This window comes from Solea solea, chromosome 19, assembly GCF_958295425.1.
Source record: "Solea solea chromosome 19, fSolSol10.1, whole genome shotgun sequence".
NCBI classification, from domain to species: Eukaryota; Metazoa; Chordata; class Actinopteri; order Pleuronectiformes; family Soleidae; genus Solea; species Solea solea.
The window spans coordinates 11,473,608-11,491,295 of NC_081152.1; the positions used below are offsets into that span (position 1 = coordinate 11,473,608).

At 40.6% G+C, this 17,688-nt stretch overlaps 2 protein-coding genes and 1 long non-coding RNA gene across 5 annotated transcripts; 2 read left to right on the forward strand and 1 right to left on the reverse strand.

The window, feature by feature from the left end:
• Nucleotides 1-1,650: 1,650 nt before the first annotated feature.
• On the forward strand, nucleotides 1,651-6,552 carry LOC131446363 (PR domain zinc finger protein 12-like). The gene is made up of 5 exons (XM_058617539.1): nucleotides 1,651-2,104; nucleotides 3,583-3,773; nucleotides 3,888-4,043; nucleotides 4,266-4,380; nucleotides 5,203-6,552. The coding sequence occupies exons 1-5, from the start codon at nucleotides 1,882-1,884 to the stop codon at nucleotides 5,664-5,666; spliced, it is 1,149 nt and encodes a 382-aa protein (XP_058473522.1). The 5' UTR covers nucleotides 1,651-1,881; the 3' UTR covers nucleotides 5,667-6,552.
• Nucleotides 6,553-7,383: 831 nt separating this feature from the next.
• Nucleotides 7,384-8,446, reverse strand: LOC131446621 (uncharacterized). The gene is made up of 3 exons (XR_009233947.1): nucleotides 8,387-8,446; nucleotides 7,743-7,832; nucleotides 7,384-7,662 (listed from the first exon to the last, which is right to left on the reverse strand). It is a non-coding gene; the product is annotated as an uncharacterized LOC131446621 (long non-coding RNA).
• A 394-nt stretch (nucleotides 8,447-8,840) lies between these two features.
• On the forward strand, nucleotides 8,841-16,304 carry fbxw5 (F-box and WD repeat domain containing 5). Of its 3 annotated transcripts, none has more exons than XM_058617943.1 (10): nucleotides 8,841-8,948; nucleotides 9,795-9,990; nucleotides 10,101-10,258; nucleotides 11,143-11,326; nucleotides 11,819-11,967; nucleotides 12,284-12,610; nucleotides 12,711-12,894; nucleotides 12,974-13,121; nucleotides 13,541-13,753; nucleotides 14,272-16,304. In XM_058617943.1, exons 2-10 carry the CDS (start codon nucleotides 9,804-9,806, stop codon nucleotides 14,555-14,557), a joined length of 1,836 nt encoding a protein of 611 aa, XP_058473926.1. In that variant the 5' UTR covers nucleotides 8,841-8,948; nucleotides 9,795-9,803; the 3' UTR covers nucleotides 14,558-16,304. The 3 variants fall into 3 exon arrangements, with proteins under 3 accessions (XP_058473926.1, XP_058473928.1, XP_058473929.1); XM_058617945.1 differs by having other exon boundaries at nucleotides 8,850-8,948; nucleotides 9,775-9,990; XM_058617946.1 differs by lacking the exon at nucleotides 8,841-8,948 and adding an exon at nucleotides 8,983-9,160.
• The last annotated feature ends 1,384 nt before the right edge of the window (nucleotides 16,305-17,688 follow it).

Sequence of the window (17,688 nt, forward strand, 5' to 3'; positions counted from 1 at the left end):
CGTGGGAGGGGCGCACTCATAAAAAGCAGCTGTTTCACAGTAATCTGTTTTCGTGCCCTGTCACTCACCTTGTCCCCTGTCCACTAACCCCCCCCCCCCCCCCCCAAAAAAATAAATAAATAAATAAATGAATAAATAATAATAATCATAATAATAAATAATTATCATTTTTATTTGCCATATTCGTCCAGAGAAAAGGAGGAGAGAAAAAACACAACTTTCCATCTTCTCCTCTCTGGTAGTTGTTGCAGTGAAAAGGAGAAGAAGGAGAAGAAGAAGAAGAAGAAGTGCATGGATGTCAAATTGCCCTCAAAACACCATGAAAGATTGATTTGCAGCACCGTTCAAGGGCCTGACATTAGCTGAATAGGAAACCTGTGAGCCCGGGATGGAATAAAGATGTTCTCTCTGCTGGAAAAAGAAGGGAAAAACTGCCCCATTTAGCCCTCAAGTCCATCAAGAAACCCGGGAAATGGGGACTGTGACTGCACAAGAAAGAAAAGAAAAGAAAAGAAATAAAAGGGGGGGCTGTATATACTCATCTAAACGTTGTCACAATACCGAGGAGGCTCTGAACATCCATGAATATTAAACCGCTTATTCCACAACAAGGGCTTGAAAAAAAAGTGAAGCACGTCAAAGCTGCTTTGCATTTTCTCTCCTCTTTTTTTTCTTCTTCTTCTCTTTCTCTCTTTTTTCTTCTTCTTGCAGACAAACAATGCAGTAAAGAAAAACACGTCGAGCTTGTTTCCATTCTTGTTATTCCCGCGCTAACTACACACACACACACAGAAATTAATATTACCACCACATGAATATTAAATGCATGAGAAAAAAATAGGCGAGCAACTCCCAGACTCTATGACCCACTTCTCTCCTCAGGGTTATCATTATTATCATTGTTAATATTGTTATTTTAGACAGCTTACAGTCTATACACATGTTGCTTTGTTGTGCACATTTGTAAACAGACACGCTATTGATTTTTAGAGATTAATTATGTATGTATTTATTTGTTTGTTTGCTTGTTTATCAGCTTAAATTCGCCTCGTTGGAGCCACTGGGTAATTTGACTTCTGTCGTCAACCATAGGCACCAAAGTAGTCAACATACACTAAAACTCAACACAAACAAACAAACAAAACAAAAGTATATATACATGTATTAGACACACCTGACAATATCACCAAATAAAGAGAAGGTTCGTAGTTTTTTTTTTCTCCTATTTGTGCGTATGTTGCTTCTATATTTTGATTTTATTTATTTTTTATTCAAAAACTGTACATTATAAACATTTATTTGACATTTCTCGTCACGTGTCCTTGGAGTTTGTTTGAAAAAAGCATAAATTAATGCAGTTGCAGTTTTTTGTTTTCACTGTTCGTGGCAGCTCTGACTCTTGAACTCGTGCCTGTGTTGCCGTAATAAATCATATCCAGTGTGAGTTTGCGGTTTTGCACAAAAACAAAAAGGCACTGAATCAACGTCTTGCGTCTCCTCTCTCACTCTCCCTCTCTCTCCCCTCCACACTCTCTCACTCTCTCGCTCTCTCTCCCTCTCTCTCTGTCTGTCTCTCTGTGAGGGGTGTGTCATTAATAAGTAATTAGACAGGGGGTCACAGCCACTTATATAAAGAGACCCTCACAGCCGGAGGAGCCACTTTTACGCACCGACACTTGAGAGCAGGACGAAGGACAGACAGACAGAGACAGACAGGAGCAGCGCTGCACTCCTCTTTTCATCCTCCTCCTAATTCTTGTTCTATCACTCTACTTGTTGCTCCGAGTTCTCCTTACTTTCTTCAGCGTGTTTCCCCCTCTTTTCCTCCCTCCTTTAATTTTATTTCTATTATTATTATTTTTTGGTTCTCCTTCCTGCGCCATGGGCTCAGTGCTGCCCGCCGACGCTTTGGCTCTCAAGCCCGGATTTAAGTGTCCGGGCCGCGCTCTGTCGGACGTCATCACCTCGGACATTCTGCACAGCTTCCTGTACGGCAGGTGGAGGAACGTGCTGGGCGAACACCTGGCGGAGGAGCGACACAGCGGCAGTAGCGGCCCGAAGACGGCGTTCACCGCGGAGGTGCTGGCTCAGTCCTTCGCTGGAGGTGAGACTGACATGAATGTTTCGTTATGTTTGACACTTCACGCTTTCATCCTGCTGTGCTGCATGTTTTCAAGTGTTTTTAGTCTATAGCGCTTTGAGTAATTTGCAGGTTTTTAATTTAAGGCCATGTGTCCAAAATGCACGCGTAAAATTACGCACGAGTCATAACTTTGATTTAGTTAGATTTGGTTGAATAAAAGGTTGTTGTTGTTTTTGTTTTGAATAGCTTTTAAATATAAATGGTAAGATACATACTTACATGGATTTTACTTGTTTTAGTGAAAAAAATATTTTTCTTACCAGTTCAGAGAGAAGTTCCATTTTGAAACTTTTCCTGAACACGAATCCTGTTTCACAAACTTCCTCAAACTCATTTGTTGCTGGGGGTTTTTCTCTTGCATTTTCCTTCATTTTCCTTCATTTTTACCCCACTTCTCTGTTTTCTTTTCCACCCATTTAACGCATTGACCCTCTCTGGGCTCCGGGACCCGGCGCTTAGAGCCTTGTTAGGCGTGTAACTGCCGCCGATTGAAAGACGCAGGGCATTAAATTCATTTGGTTAACTTTGTGCTTGACCTGGGAAAGTTTCCACTTAAACCTCTCGTTGAGAAAAGTTCCCTTTTCTTTGAGATGTCCCGGGTTTTTATCCCGCATTCATCAATCTCCGGACAGTCTCCTTTCCTCTCTTGGCAGCTATGGGGCTCCGGAGCTTTTCTCTTTCTTTTGCCTTAAAAAGATTTGCTGTTCCTCGCATAATGCACCGTGAAGGCTAAATCTAATGCTATTCATTGCATGTCAACCATTTAATCGCCTTTCCATTTTTTTTGTCGCAGAAATTCCTGCGTCTTTTAAACAAGTCCTCGTCTCATTCAGCGCAAATTTATTGCTACAAAGTTCTTAAAAGGATAATGAATTTGGAATTAGCCGTTTCTTTTCCAGTAAACTTTAATGAATATCACATCTGAAGCATGACAAATTGCTGGACCCCGCGCAATAGAAGGATCATTTAACCTCCATTCAGTCAGGGCCTTTTTTTTCTTTTCTTCACAGCCTCACATTAAAAAAAATCTTTGATTTTGACATTAAAGAATCGCACGATCTTTTTTTCTCTCTCTCTCTCTTTCTGTTTTTTTTTTCTCTGCGCAACAAAAACTTTCAATTCAGCCAGTTAATCGAATTAAACGGAGGATCAGGTGTAGCTTAATATTTCGTGACTGAAATAAGATTCAGTCCATTTGCTGCTTTCAGGACCTTTTTTTCTTCTTCTAGAAAATCCTGTTTCATGAGTCTTTGGCATCAACTCAAAGCTGCAGAGACACTTTGACAACATGTAGTCACAGCTTATCGACTTTTATCATTTTACGCATCATGCACATTTAAAATGTTATTATTGTACAGTTTATATTTATTCATTTACTTATTTATTTGTTTATTTATACATTATTCTGACTTTTTTTATTCTCTTTTTTTTTTTTGCAGAGGTGCAGAAGCTGTCCAGTCTGGTTCTGCCCAGTGAAGTGATCATCGCCCAAAGCTCGATCCCCGGAGAAGGTCTTGGCATCTTCTCAAAGACGTGGATCAAAGCAGGGACAGAAATGGGACCTTTCACGGGGAGAGTCCTGTCTCCCGAGCACGTGGACTTGTTCAAGAATAACAACCTCATGTGGGAGGTGAGCTTCCTCGCAGTTTTGCGTCCTGCAGAAACAGATGTCTCCTCTGCCAATGTGATTCCTGATGTTTGTTTCCCCCCTCTGATTCTCATGTGAAATTTTTTTTTTGGTCAGGTGTTCAATGAAGACGGCACCGTGCGCTATTTCATCGATGCCAGTCAGGAGGATCAGCGCAGCTGGATGACCTACATCAAGTGCGCCAGAAACGAGCAGGAGCAGAACCTGGAGGTGGTTCAGATCGGCAGCAGCATCTTCTACAAAGCAGTGGAGGTGAGGACGAATTCAAAAACATCAAACATGCATGGGGCCTTTGCATGGGTTATATACAGTATAGGCCGCAGGTGGGATTTTATGAGAGGCCACAAAAAAACTCCTTTAGAAAAGCGCCACCTGCTGTTACGCAGTAGAATTGAACGTGAGCGTAATGAAGTTGTCCGGGTTTTTTTTTGCCTCATGCTGATGATTTGCCCTCTTTTTTCTCTCCTCACTCAGACAATCCCACCAGACCAGGAGCTTCTTGTCTGGTATGGAAACACACACAACACGTTCCTGGGAATTCCTGGAGTCCCTGGAGTGGATGAGGAGCAACAGAAAAAAAGCAGGAATGGTGAGTGTTTACCGACCAATATCATAATATTATAGCACCAACATCAGTGTGACATAATGTCACAATACAGAACAGAAATATCAGATGTATGTCTGTTTTGGTGCCATTTCTGGCCATTTCTATTTTTAATAGATATAGTATAGGTACAGATATGTTGATATAAATGTCTGATAATGTGAGATATATGTTTTGGCAAATGAATCACAACTTAATTTTAGGCATGCCATGTCAAGTCTCCCCTGTAAAGTGGTTCTTAATCTCAAAGGGACATTTCCTGATTACAACATATACTCATAAATATGAAGATTAAAATTATGTTCAGCTGCGTAAACCACAAGTAACTCAGATGTTTAAGTTGTTTGACTTGTGAAAGATAGTAAGTTTGACAACTTAACTGCATTAAAACGTTAAATAGATAGATTTAAATGAATGTCGACCACTTGGACAGAATTCACAATTAGTCAAGACCATTTATAACTGTATTTAAACTTGTGTTTAATATCCAAAAGGTTGTTGTTAAAGGCACAGTATGTAAAAACAGCCGAATATCCCTCACCTCACATTTCCCTGTGTTAGAGAAGTTTGAGTTTGCATCCAAACTCTTATTAAAACATGTTTAGTTTGTAATTTAATGTTAAATCATGGTGGCCCAGAATAGTGGCTGACCTGGCCCCTGATATAAATATATAAGAGAGTAATTCTGTGGTAATGAAAAAACAACATTTCATTCCATGAGGTGATTGTATGCTCATAAATATATATCTTTATTTTATATAGTGATCATATTTGACATTTTTGTATAATCTCCTTCCTTATTTCCAGATGACTCCCACTCGTGTGAAGGCTCTTCCTCGTGCTCCCCCTCTTCAACCTCCTCCTCCTCATCCTCCTCCTCCTCCTCCAGTGCCGGCCGCATGCGCTGCGTCATCTGCCACCGCGGCTTCAACTCCCGCAGCAACCTGCGCTCGCACATGCGCATCCACACCCTGGACAAGCCTTTCGTGTGCCGCTTCTGCAACCGCCGCTTCAGCCAGTCGTCCACGCTCCGCAACCACGTGCGCCTGCACACCGGCGAGCGGCCCTACAAGTGCCACGTGTGCCAGAGCGCCTATTCGCAGCTGGCGGGCCTGAGGGCGCACCAGAAGAGCGCGCGGCACAAACCGGCTGCACAAATCGGCGCCGACGTGTCCTCCCATGTTTCCCCTCCTCCTCCACCGCAGATCACAGCGATGTCTCACCAGCACCAGATGCCACTGGTGCACCACATCCCCACCATGGTGCTATGATGACCGACACGCAGAGGGACAGTCACACAGAACAACGTTGCACTTTAGATTAGAGCTGAGGAGGAGATATAAAAGGAGCTCTTGATGAAACTGACCGTTTTAAAGGTCCTGTGTGTAAGATTTATGTTTGTATAAGTATATAATTACTTTAAAATAAAAATAAAAACACAAGTGGTTTTTATATGTGCATTTTAGGCAAGAGGCTGGCATCCTGTGCCACATTGTTTCTATAGCAGCCAGAACAAACAAACCTGAGTGTTTTATATGCAAAATGAAGAGGAACAACATCTTTTCTGATCCATGAAGGCCACTGTAGTTGATGGACTTCGGAAAGAGAGATGTGAACAGAGAGCAATCAGCAGTCTCGCTGTTAGATGTCACTAAATTGTACACACTGGACCTTTAAGGGGAGGGATGAAAAAATAAGTAAATGTGAGAGTGAAGAATCACACAAAGACTTTATTCCCTAACTATATGTTTCTTATGTATTCGAAAATCAGACAGAAATATGTTTTAATGTTTGTATTTTGGAAGCTGAAATATAGTGGTGGGGGGGGGGGGGGGTACCACACAACACCTGTGTCCAGATTTTACAGAGTGTGTAATCTACCCGTGTGTCACATATCACTATGAAATATTTTCACACCATGTTTGTTTTGTATCCCGTGGTCACCAGCTTAGGTGAGAAGTAGAGGTTTGTACAGTCGCTCCAAATAAAGAGATCCGCATCGTTCCACACTGTAAACTGAAACAGTCACTTTAACCTTGTACAGACTTTGCAGATGTGTGTAATTGTAAAATTGTATTGTATTCCACTGTACATGTGAATGTAAATACATTTGTGCTCGCTCATATTCTAAATAAATGATACTATGACATGATATGACACACTGCATGGCACTTCAATTTGTCAGTCCCTGCAACATGTGGTGATGCAAAAGAGAGAATTATATTTATCTTTCAAAAAATATAATCCAGACTAGAGACTGAGATTTTTCTGATTCTCTAACTTCAAACTGAAAAAATGGTTTGTATTCACACTATTCCTCTGTACTCTTGATGACCACTCAAAGCTGCTTTACACTACTTTTGCCATTCACAAGGAGCTATGTGGGGTTAAGTTGAAAGACAATTCGCTCTACCACTGACCCACCGTCGGAAGCCCCCTTAATCTCATCATCTGAATCATCCAGTCAGTTCACACATCATATACTTCAGAGTGGAGGTATAAAACCTGTAGAGAAATTGTTAGGATGATTATATGGGGGATTAAAAACATGTGTGTGTGTGTATATATATATATATATATATATATATATATATATATATATATATATATACATTAGAACGTAAGAACATCACAGTGGCTGCAGACGTTGTTGACAGTGTACAGATTATGAATTAAAACTGGTGTAATGTATTTATATGTGATATATATATGGTATTTGTTCTGCCTATTTCTATGAATCTTTTCTTAATATGCTTTTTTCTAACTTTTGTGTAGTTTCTACTAAATAACACTTCAGTGAAACAAGCTTCATTTATTGTTTCTTTGTAATGTTTGTGTGTATTTCTTCAAGTGTTTAGTTCTTGTAGATACGTTTTTCATCCACATGATGGCGCCATATCCCGGGGATAAGGGAAGAAGCGAATGGGAATATGCATGCATTTCATGACACAGATGATACAATTATTTTCGAAAAAGATTTATTTCACATACTTATTTAATTTATTCATTTAATATATTCATTTCGGAGCTGTTGCTGCAGTTGTCAGATACATCAGACATTATCCAACTTCCCAAAAAAAAAAGTTTTCAGACAAGTCATCATTGAAACAAGTGCAGAGCAACACACACAGGCATGCTGTATATAAACATAAATGATCAGCTGGAGACAGAATGAGGGCATGTCCTCAATCCACTCTGCTGGGAGGGATTAGGGCATCTTTTGAATGGGTGGTGTTTCATTACTGGAAACTGTCCACACCTTCTGCCCTGCATAGTTAGGAAACACAAAGATAGTTTAACCATCAAAAATAAACATGATGTCAAATGGTGCACACAGTGACAGGTACCTTCAAACTGGTATCCTCATCCTGCTGCTGTCCTGTTCTTCTGCAAGGAGCCACAGCAAGACGCAATCCAGCTGGCTGCTTTACGCAGTGCTGCAGAGAAACAGACACAAATTATTATTTTATCAGTTTGTATTATCAGGCAACAAGTCTTTCCAACTGATTCATTGTTGTTGTGGCAGGTAACCAGATCATACCCCTATCAGGTTTAACACACTGTAACATGCTGTGTTGTACAACAGTTTTTGAATGTGTAGCCACAAATGTGTTGGTACATACACACACATATATGTATATATATATATATATATATATATATATATATATATATATATACACACATATATGTATATATATATATGTGTGTGTGTGTGCGTGTGTATACACACATAGATAACAGATATTATGACATTTCCTAGTAGCATGTGTATCAATAAACAATTATCTTACCACAATTAAGTCAGGTTAATCATAAAGCACATTTAATGCACATGGCAATGCGATATGCCTCACCAAACTTTTTTGTTTAAAAATAACAATATACAACATACGTACATGGAGGTACAGATCTCCCTGCATACATACACACACAGGGTCTTGGCCCCCAACACAACCCTCTGGTTTGCCAATTCAGTTTTAGTACTTACGATACAACAGTAGTCACAGCATTGCTCCACTTGTTGTTGATGTTTCCTTTATACGCTGTTCCCATACAGTCATTCACAGACAGTCCTGTCAGTGTTCACCATGCAGCTGGCACTCACTGTGGTGTCAGTGAACTGTTGGGTGTATAGTGTTTCTGGCTGTGTGTGTGTTCTCCATTAATTTTTTAAGCTTTTTGAAAATGAAGCACTGTAATGTCACTTTCTGTCTGTCTATCTATCTATCTATCTATCTATCTATCTATCTATCTATCTATCTTCCTTTCTTTTGCACAGTACTCCATTACGTCAAGTAGCTATAAAAACACACATTTTAGCATACACTCATAAAAAAGAGAAGAAAACAAATATTAAATCAGAAAATAACTCTAACGTAGTGATGTATCCCACGTCCATCGTGTACACTGGTTAGATTGAGTTGGCCTGCAGCGACGATTCTGTTATCTGTTAGTCGAGCCTCGAGAGGATTGTTGTCATTTCACTCCGGCTAGCCTTCAGCGCTAATTAGCCGTCAGCTTGTCGTCCTCCACATACTTTGATTCAGCAGGTGGGTTTCGGGGAATGTCCGTACGTTTTTCACTAAACCAGCCTGAAAGGCCCGTCCAGGAAAGTACTGACGCATGAAAGCAACGACGTGTCGACAGAATGAAGTCGCGGCGCGTAGCTAAGACTTGAAAACAAATGTCCAGCTAGTGGCTAATATTAGCTTGATCGGTGTCATTGGCTACCGCCCTGTTTTTGGCAAACAAACACTCTCTGGTAACTGTTTGTCATCACTGTTTTTATCTCACTAATGTTTCGCAGGTCAGGATTGTGATTTTATAGTATTGCATGTTTGTATTTAATACAAATAGTCACCTGTTACTAGCGTTGGCGTTCTTCTGACAAATGTCGATTTTAGACGATCTATACACGTACGTTTGGTCCAGCAAAGAAAATCAAAGTAAACACATTCTCTTGTTATTATATGTGAAACTAGTATTATTGGACTGTTTATTAAGCTTGTAGATGAGGAATGCCACGCTTGCGTGGCTCTGATCCAGTAGCGACTGCAGCATAAAGCATGATGATGATGTTATTAATGGAGAGCAGTGCTGCAAACTATAGGATTTAACATTATCATGCAGCGTAATCAACATCTGTCAAATAGTTTCAATTATTACTGAACACTTTAAGTGCAATGAAGGAAAGATTTACTTAAGATATTGTTTTTTAATGGATTGCAATTGATTGTAACCACAGATTCTGACTATAATCTAATTTAGCTGTAGTCAAAATAAACCTGTGACATCTGGATTAAAGGAATCATCAAAGCATATCAGTTGAATATTATTTTATTGTTAAAGTGAAGTATATGCTACATTAATGTATAGTCTGTGTATGTGTTGCACAGGATGGTATTATGGAGTGGGGCCAAGTTCTGCCGGACAGCCTGGTGTTGGAGATCTTCCTGCGTCTACCCCATGAAGCTGTGTTAAGAGCTAGTCTGACCTGCAGACAGTGGCTGGCCGTTTCCAGAGATGAGTTTCTGTGGAGGGCGTTGTTCTACAGCTACTACCGTATCCCTCGTTCTGTGCCTCGACACCCAGGTAAAGAATTATGACTATGAGTTCCACAGGAAAGTTAAAACAGTTATTTATAATAACAATATTTTTTATAGACATCTAGAGGGGGTTAAATAATGTTTACTTTTATGCAGCGGCTGTGTCATGGTACAGGGAGTTCAAGCGTCTGTTTGACTGCATCCCCTGTGTGGAGGTTCAGACACTGAGAGAACACAGCGACCAAGTCCTCCACCTGGCTTTCTCTCACAGGGGTCACAGGTTCTCCTCCTGCTCCAAAGACTGCACGGTTAAGGTTTGGATTAATGTCTTTTTGGTTTTACCTTTTATCATGGATTTTAGGTATGTACTAGGGCTGCAACGAATGTTTGATCAATCGATTACTGGATTAATTGTCAACTGTTTTCATAATCGATTAATTACATTACATTACATTACATTACATGTAATTTAGCAGACACTTTTATCCAAAGCGACTTACAAGGGAATTGAGTACAACCTGCCAGGGGTGGAGTCGAACTTGTGACCATGAAGTCTTTTGTACACAGGGTAACGGTAATCGGTTTGAGTGTTGAGTGGCCTCAGTTTAGTCTTTAGTCTGAACAAAAAGACGTAACATTATTTGTATGCTGTGTCATTCTCTGAGAATGGAATATATCAAGCATTATTATCAGACCTAAACTGAGGGAGTGTTTGTGTGTTTACAGTGGCACTGTGCTATTTAAGTAGTGGAATTCTATTCTGAAACTTTTCGTTGGCACTTCTTTGTGTGTTTTTCAGACATACTGGTTTACCCTGTCTTACTTTATTAACACAATCTGTCTTAACATAAAATTTATCAGTTCTTGTGTGCAGAGCGAGAATATCTCTGGGGCAACACAAGATCTACACACCACTATACTGAAAAACACAAATAGAGTGTTGTAGATGGCTGATAAGCTAAATCAACATTGTGTGAACTCATTTGTCTATGGTTTGAATTTAACAGACATGTATTCACACGTGGAAGTACAGTTTTAACTGAAGGACTGTTTTCTGTTTGTTTGTGGATTTAATGTTTGAACTTGAGATAGTTTCCTCGTCTGATCTGATAATTGTGTAACCTCCATGAACTCTTCTGCTCCTAATTATTCACACACTTATTCCAAACCCCACTTCTGCTACTCTTGTTGTGAGCAGCTGTGGGACACGGAGAGGCCAGATGGGAACATCTCTTTGGTTCACAGCTGCAGCATGCGGCAGTTCAACTGGGGCTATACTCAGTTCTCCCAGTTCAATGCAGACGACAGCCTGCTGCTCGTGTCTGGTGTTTACCTCGGCCCACAAAACACCTCCGCTGGGGAAATTGCAGTCATCAGTCTAGGTAGGAATAACAAAGGAAACCACCCAGCAGTCACCATTTCCTGTTGTTTTATTTTTTAGAAGATGAGTTAATTTGTTTATATATGTCACACTTTTATTACATTTTTCCATTTTTAACCCCAGTCTTCATCATTATTTCTACCCTTTTGAAATTAGACCTTACAAACAAATATATATATATGATTGAGTGACGTTTATTTGACTAGATGTGATGACACATTCATAGTATAATGCAGTAGTAACTTTCATGATATCTGTGATTTGGTAATAAACATAAAGTGTATACCAGACAAGAAACAGGCAGTGTTACTTAAAATGTCTAACTATATTCATAAATGTTTTTGTTTGCTGAAAACTTCCAGCCTAATGAAAGTATATAGATGGTGATAGAATGCCCAAAAACCCATTCAACAGACAGTAGGGCTACAGTAGTAGCAAAACAAGGGTGCAACTCAGTTTCATTACACTTTTTTTATTCATTACACCGTTACAGAAAATTACACACTGTTATCACGTGTCAGGAACAAGCCGTATGATGTGTTTGGCTGCTGGTTGAATGAGACCCACCTGATCTCTGGGAACCTGCACTGGATCGGCAACATGACCTCCTGCTCTGTGCTGTGGCTCAATAAAGCCTTTCAGGTGAGAACTGCTGCAGCAGCTCATACTTGTCAATCAATAGCTCTCTAATTGTATAGTACAGACAGGAAGAAGTCTTTGACCTTGTTCACTATGTTTTAGTCTACAGAATTGTGTTTTTAAGAATGAAGTTTTGGGTCTTTTGTAAATCTCTTTAATTAAGATGTGCCATTTGCTTTTGTACATCCTGATTGTGATAAAAACACTATTTAAAATTTTACCATTTTGAAAAAAAGATGGTGCATAAATGTAATCACAGTATTGCATGTAAAATTTAAACTAATTGATCGTCTTTTCTCCTCACCCTTTGCTGAGACAGGATATTGAATCAGAGAATGTCAACGTGGTCAAACGCCTTTTTAAGATCCAGAACATTAATGCCAGCACCATCCGCACAGTGATGGTGGCGCACTGCCGTCGGCATGACAACCCGGACTTGGTGCTGGACTATGAGGCCCAGTCTCAAGCTCAAAGGCAGAAAGGGCCACAGAAGCAGCACCAGCCCCTCCTGTTTGACCTGGGCAGTGAGGAGGAAGACGAGGAAGAGGAAAAGGAGGAAGAGAGTCGGAAGGAAGGGAGATGTCACAGCTTTAACACTGCCCGCCTCCCCCAGCCAATCATCTCGAACTTTGAACATGTCATACAGGTCAGCTCAGTGTAAATCTCTCAGACTATTTTCAAGGTAATATTCTTTGTTCTGAATCTTTTTTTTTAAATCTCTTTCTCTCTGCTACCTTTGCTGTCAGAGTCGTAAAAACATCGGGCCCAAGGAGCTGGCGATCGAGACCAAGGTGGCTCAGATAATGAGCAGAGTCCACACAAAAGCACCTGACTCCAGCCTCGTCGAGCCCTCTGAGTCCAGTGACGGAGAAGACAAAACCTACTTACTTTTCACCACCGGCAGCCTTACATATTCCCCTCACCAAATAGGTATTGTTGTTTGCCAGCTGTGAAGACTAAATAAAATCATGGTGATGTCAAACATATAGTAAATGCTCTTCGTTTCCAGGTATCAAGCGAATCAAACCAGACCAGATGACGACGAGCGGTCCTGTCCTTGGCGCAGAGCGGAGCTCATATGAGTTCTTTGATTCCCTGGACCATGTTATTGATATCCATGGTCACATTATTGGCATGGGCCTTTCTCCAGACCACAGGTAAGATATGGCATACACAAAATGAAATCAGATTTTCAGTAGCACACAAACAACAAAGTCATCACAAATTCTGGAAGGTCTTTGCTGACTTGCATAGAGCCTGGACATAAACACTGGCAACATCTCCAGGGTTGAATTTTCCAGGTCTTATGAACAAACATTAGACCTTGACCTCACTAAAGCTCTTGTGTCAGAGTGAAAAATGCAGCCAAGCCTTAACAGTTGTCGCAGCATTTTAAAGGCCTAGCGTCTTTATTCAGATGTTCAGTTGTAAACTTTGACTCTAAACAGTGCTTGTCCACAGGTTCTTAATCATGTAGTGAAGCATCAGACTTAATTATTTGAACCTCACATGTCTCAGTGTGTGTGTGTGTGTGTGTGGTCGTGCAGCAGATTAAAAATACCTTTTCATTGACCAGGTACCTTTATGTAAACAGTCGGGCTTGGCCTGCTGGCTGTGTGATCTCTGACCCCATGTCTCCGCCTCCCATTGCTGAGGAGATAGACCTGCATGTCATCGATCTGAAGAGCTTGAGGGAGGAGAGAAGAAGCCTGCGAGCTCACCGAGCCTTCACACCCAACGACGAGTGCTTCTTCATCTTCCTCGATGTCAGCAGAGACTTTGTCGCCAGGTGCGTGCTCGGCTGATTAGTCATGCAAAACTATTTCACCTATGCAGTTGCAGTTTTCACAAATGCAGTCTTTACGATGGAGTTGTTTGCATTCATCTGGTGGAATGTACCAAGTGCTAATGGGGGTGTTTTCAATGGGGGTGTTCCACAGGTAACAGCGTGTCTTCAGAGAACACCCCCCTTGTTTTCAGTATTTTGGATTAGCCCAACCCACAGGAGAAATATTAAAGAACAGCCGCTGGTTTTATTTAATTTTGAGCGTTTCATTTAAGGCTACAGTCAGTCCTCCTCTAACTGCAGGCGCACTCGCCCGCAACAACGGCAGCAGTCTATTTGTGTCTCAGCCGTGAAGCTGAGCTCCTATGTTCAGTCTCGCTCTGTGTGAGGACAAGCACAGAGACCCCCCGACTAGTCGAAATTTCAGGGCTTCAGTCGACCAAGAATTTCTTTGGTTGATTACAGCCCTAGTGTTGAGGTTTCTGCTGACCTTTGCCCCCCCCCCACTCTCCCTCCTCTAGCGGCGCTGAAGACAAACACGGCTACATCTGGGACCGTCACTACAACATATGTCTGGCACGCCTGGCGCACAACGACGTGGTGAACTCAGTGGCGTTCAGCCCCGCCGACCAGGAGCTGCTGCTGTCTGCCAGCGATGACTCTACCATTAAGGTGTGGCGTTCGCCGCGCATGGTCCGCCTGGCACAGGCCCCCGCCCGCCCATCAAAGCCCCGCAAACTCCTGTCGTCCTGGCTGTGCCGCAACAGAAACTCCTCGTCTGTCGGCACTGTGAACGGAAAACCATGAGTCAGGTTGTAAAACACTCACAATGGGTGGGAGGAATGAAGAAGAGTAAAGTTTGACCGACCTGTATATGTATATGTATATGTATATATATGTATATGTATATACATATATATATATATATGCACTCCATGTATGTGTACAGTGTGGTTACTGTCAGTGGTTTAGCTTGAGCTCACACTAGGGGGCACTGTTGCTCCAAGGAACGACACAGTGCTGTTGCGTTGAAATGTTATCACATATTGTGTGGAACTGACACCTACTTGCACCAGACAGACTTTGAAACCTGTTTCTGTGAGTTGGTTTTTGTCTGTTTTTAACTGTAATGTGCGTCTGAGCCGGTCAGACACTGGACTCCTGGACGTGACCACGGTTTTCATGTCCCGATCATCAGAGGCGAAGAACTTGTCCTGAAAAAATGATTGATAAATGTGTTAGATCTCTTGAGTATAAACTCCCTTAAACCCCCAGTTTTCTGAGAATTTAAAATCCATTAAAAACCCAAGGGGAAATAGTTATTTAAAGCAGTTTGCCTTAGTTTTATTGATACCCTTTTTGTTTTGTTGCAGTGTGAAACTGCTAAAAATTATTATTTTTTCCCCTACAGATAGTATTTATCTAAACTTATCTAAATCACTCCATTCTCTAAAATCTCTCCCAAAACAAATTGTACCTGGTTAAATTGTGTGCACATCAGAACAAGCGATGTTACATTACTTATTTATTCATGTTCCTTTGGGGAAACATGGTGAGGGAGGTCATCATTATTTTCCAAAATACAAATATAATAACACCTTTGAAAATTTAAACTCCATTTAAAAGAACAGATGGTGTAAAAAGGAAACAAAAACTAAAATAAATAAATTAGGGCTGCAACGATGAATCGGTTATTTATTGATTTCTAAAATAATTGTCAACTATTTTGATAACTGATTCATCATTTCGAGTCTTTAAATTTTTTTTTTTTAAAACAAGCTCTGTGTTAGTGTCTTAAATGTGAATATTTTCTGGTTTCTTTGATCTGTGTAACAAAGAAATCATTACAATTTTTACTTTGGACAAAACAAGACATTTTCTGACATTTTATGGACCAAGTGATTTGTCGATTAATCGAGAAAAGAATAAACGGATAAATTGATTATGATAATTGTTAGTTGCAGCCCTAAAGTAAATAAATAAATATGATTTTATGGACCTTTCAAGTCAAACAAATGTCGCCCAAGTCATACTTCATGTATACTGTAAAAGCACCACATGCTGTCGTGACTAATATTATACTTGATTCATTTGTAAGAAACCAACTTACTTTAAATTATTCATTCAGAAAAAGAAAGTGATGTATAAAGATGAAGCGGCATCGTAACCCCACCGCCAACAGTGTTCAATCTGAAAGTCTTGAAAAGTTTGTGTGTTATTCCGGGGACTCCCCGCTTAATTGGAAATCCTCTTCGAGGTCCTTACACTTTCTTTGGTTCAAAGAAAAGCAAAGAAAATCTAAAACCTGATAATAAACCAGCACCAGGTTCAGAGGCTTAGCCTCGTTCATTTGAATTTTTCCATCACGATTCAGATAATTCATCGGTTTGTGCCGCATTGTTACTGTTTTGAAATGTGCACAGTAATCCTTTAACTCTCGCCCCAGAGCCCACCAACAATTTTAAGTGTTGTTTTTTTACCCTCGCCCCATATTTCCGTCCATGTCTTCTGCCTCGCAGCCTCAAATAAAAGTTCTCAATAAGCATCAGATAAATTGTTTGTTTGTTTGAGTTTTTCCAGTGAGAAAGGTTTTGAACAATGTGGTACTTGGACCGGGACTCCCTCTTCTCATTACGTCAGTTTCTGTTTGCTTTTACGTCTGTTTGTCTATTTTAATCATGTTGACTTTAGAAGGCAACAAAGGCACCTTAGATTCCAGACCAGACCTGACCAAACAAAACAATGACGCAGGAAATCCGTCTGGTGTATTACAGGGTCAACACATGTTACCTTAGGAACTACAGCAGGCTTCTGAATACATCACCTGTCCGTATCACATTGACTCCATCAAGCATGAGACGGCTGAGGGTTTCTTTTGGATGTGAACAAAAGCAGTTCTCCATTGTTGTCGGGTCACAAGCAGGACAGAGGTGGTCACAAATCTTTTGTTTTGTTTTAAAACTGATTTTTATTTCAACCTGGTCCAGCATTGTTTGTGGTAAAGCGAGCTGGTCCATGGATAAACTGCAAACGGTAACTTCCACCTGAGTAATTAACGAATCAGTGAAGTACTAAATCATAATAGTGGACCAATAGAAATGTTGACCTAATGCATAAAATGTCATGAAAAGGCACCCAAAATCGCCTTTTTTAAGTTCTCAGTCTTTTTGTTGAATAGTATATACCAGTGGTCAGCAATAATGCAAAATCAAATCAGTCGTAATACAAGTCAGAAGAACCTACACTTCAACCAGTAGTGGTTGAGATAGCTCACTAAAAGTCACACGCCTCAACATCATAGTGTACATAAATAATCCTCTGAGGACCATGAATTTCTTTTTAAAATGTCATTATGACATTTTAAAAAGTCATAATGAATTTTTAAAAAGTCATTATGACTTTTGGACAGAGCCTCCAGCTCTCATCAGAGAGAGCTGGAGGCTCTCTCTGATGAGAGCTGGAGGGAAAATTTCCATCCATGTGGGTAGGCCGGTTTTAACCGCGCTGAGCCACAATGACGGGGCGTAGCTACCGTTGATAAGTGATCTTAATCAGATCAGTTATAAAAACATGGCTGTGGTCCAAGCCTTTAGCACAGAGGCGGTGTCAACATCACCTCATTGGAACTCTTTTGAGTCACACTACGCCTTGCAGTCACAAGGCGTAGGTTTCATGTCTCATGAAGATATGGCGATGAGTGCAATGCTTGAGATGATTCAATGCTTTAATGATATAGATTTACCGCCGACTTACACTGCGAGTGTCACTGCTCCCCCTCAGACTAAAGGCATGTACAGAGAAATGTGTTGTTTTTCAAAAGTGTTTTTCATATTTTCTGCATCACATCCAATGTCTCCGTCAAATGTGATATTGAAAACCAACGCAAATCCTGACAAAACTTGTGTTTGAAATATGGGAAACCAATTTGGAGTAGAGGT

What these genes read in the sequence shown, in the direction of transcription:
- LOC131446363 (XM_058617539.1), top strand. Translation starts at nt 1,882, where the DNA reads ATGGGCTCAGTGCTGCCCGCCGACGCTTTGGCTCTCAAGCCCGGATTT. An exon ending in TCTTCTACAAAGCAGTGGAG is followed by an intron (nt 4,044 to 4,265) that starts GTGAGGACGAAT and finishes CTCCTCACTCAG; the next exon opens with ACAATCCCACCAGACCAGGA. An exon ending in ACAGAAAAAAAGCAGGAATG is followed by an intron (nt 4,381 to 5,202) that starts GTGAGTGTTTAC and finishes CCTTATTTCCAG; the next exon opens with ATGACTCCCACTCGTGTGAA.
- fbxw5 (XM_058617943.1), top strand. Translation starts at nt 9,804, where the DNA reads ATGGAGTGGGGCCAAGTTCTGCCGGACAGCCTGGTGTTGGAGATCTTC. An exon ending in CCAAAGACTGCACGGTTAAG is followed by an intron (nt 10,259 to 11,142) that starts GTTTGGATTAAT and finishes TGTTGTGAGCAG; the next exon opens with CTGTGGGACACGGAGAGGCC. An exon ending in GGCCTTTCTCCAGACCACAG is followed by an intron (nt 13,122 to 13,540) that starts GTAAGATATGGC and finishes TTCATTGACCAG; the next exon opens with GTACCTTTATGTAAACAGTC.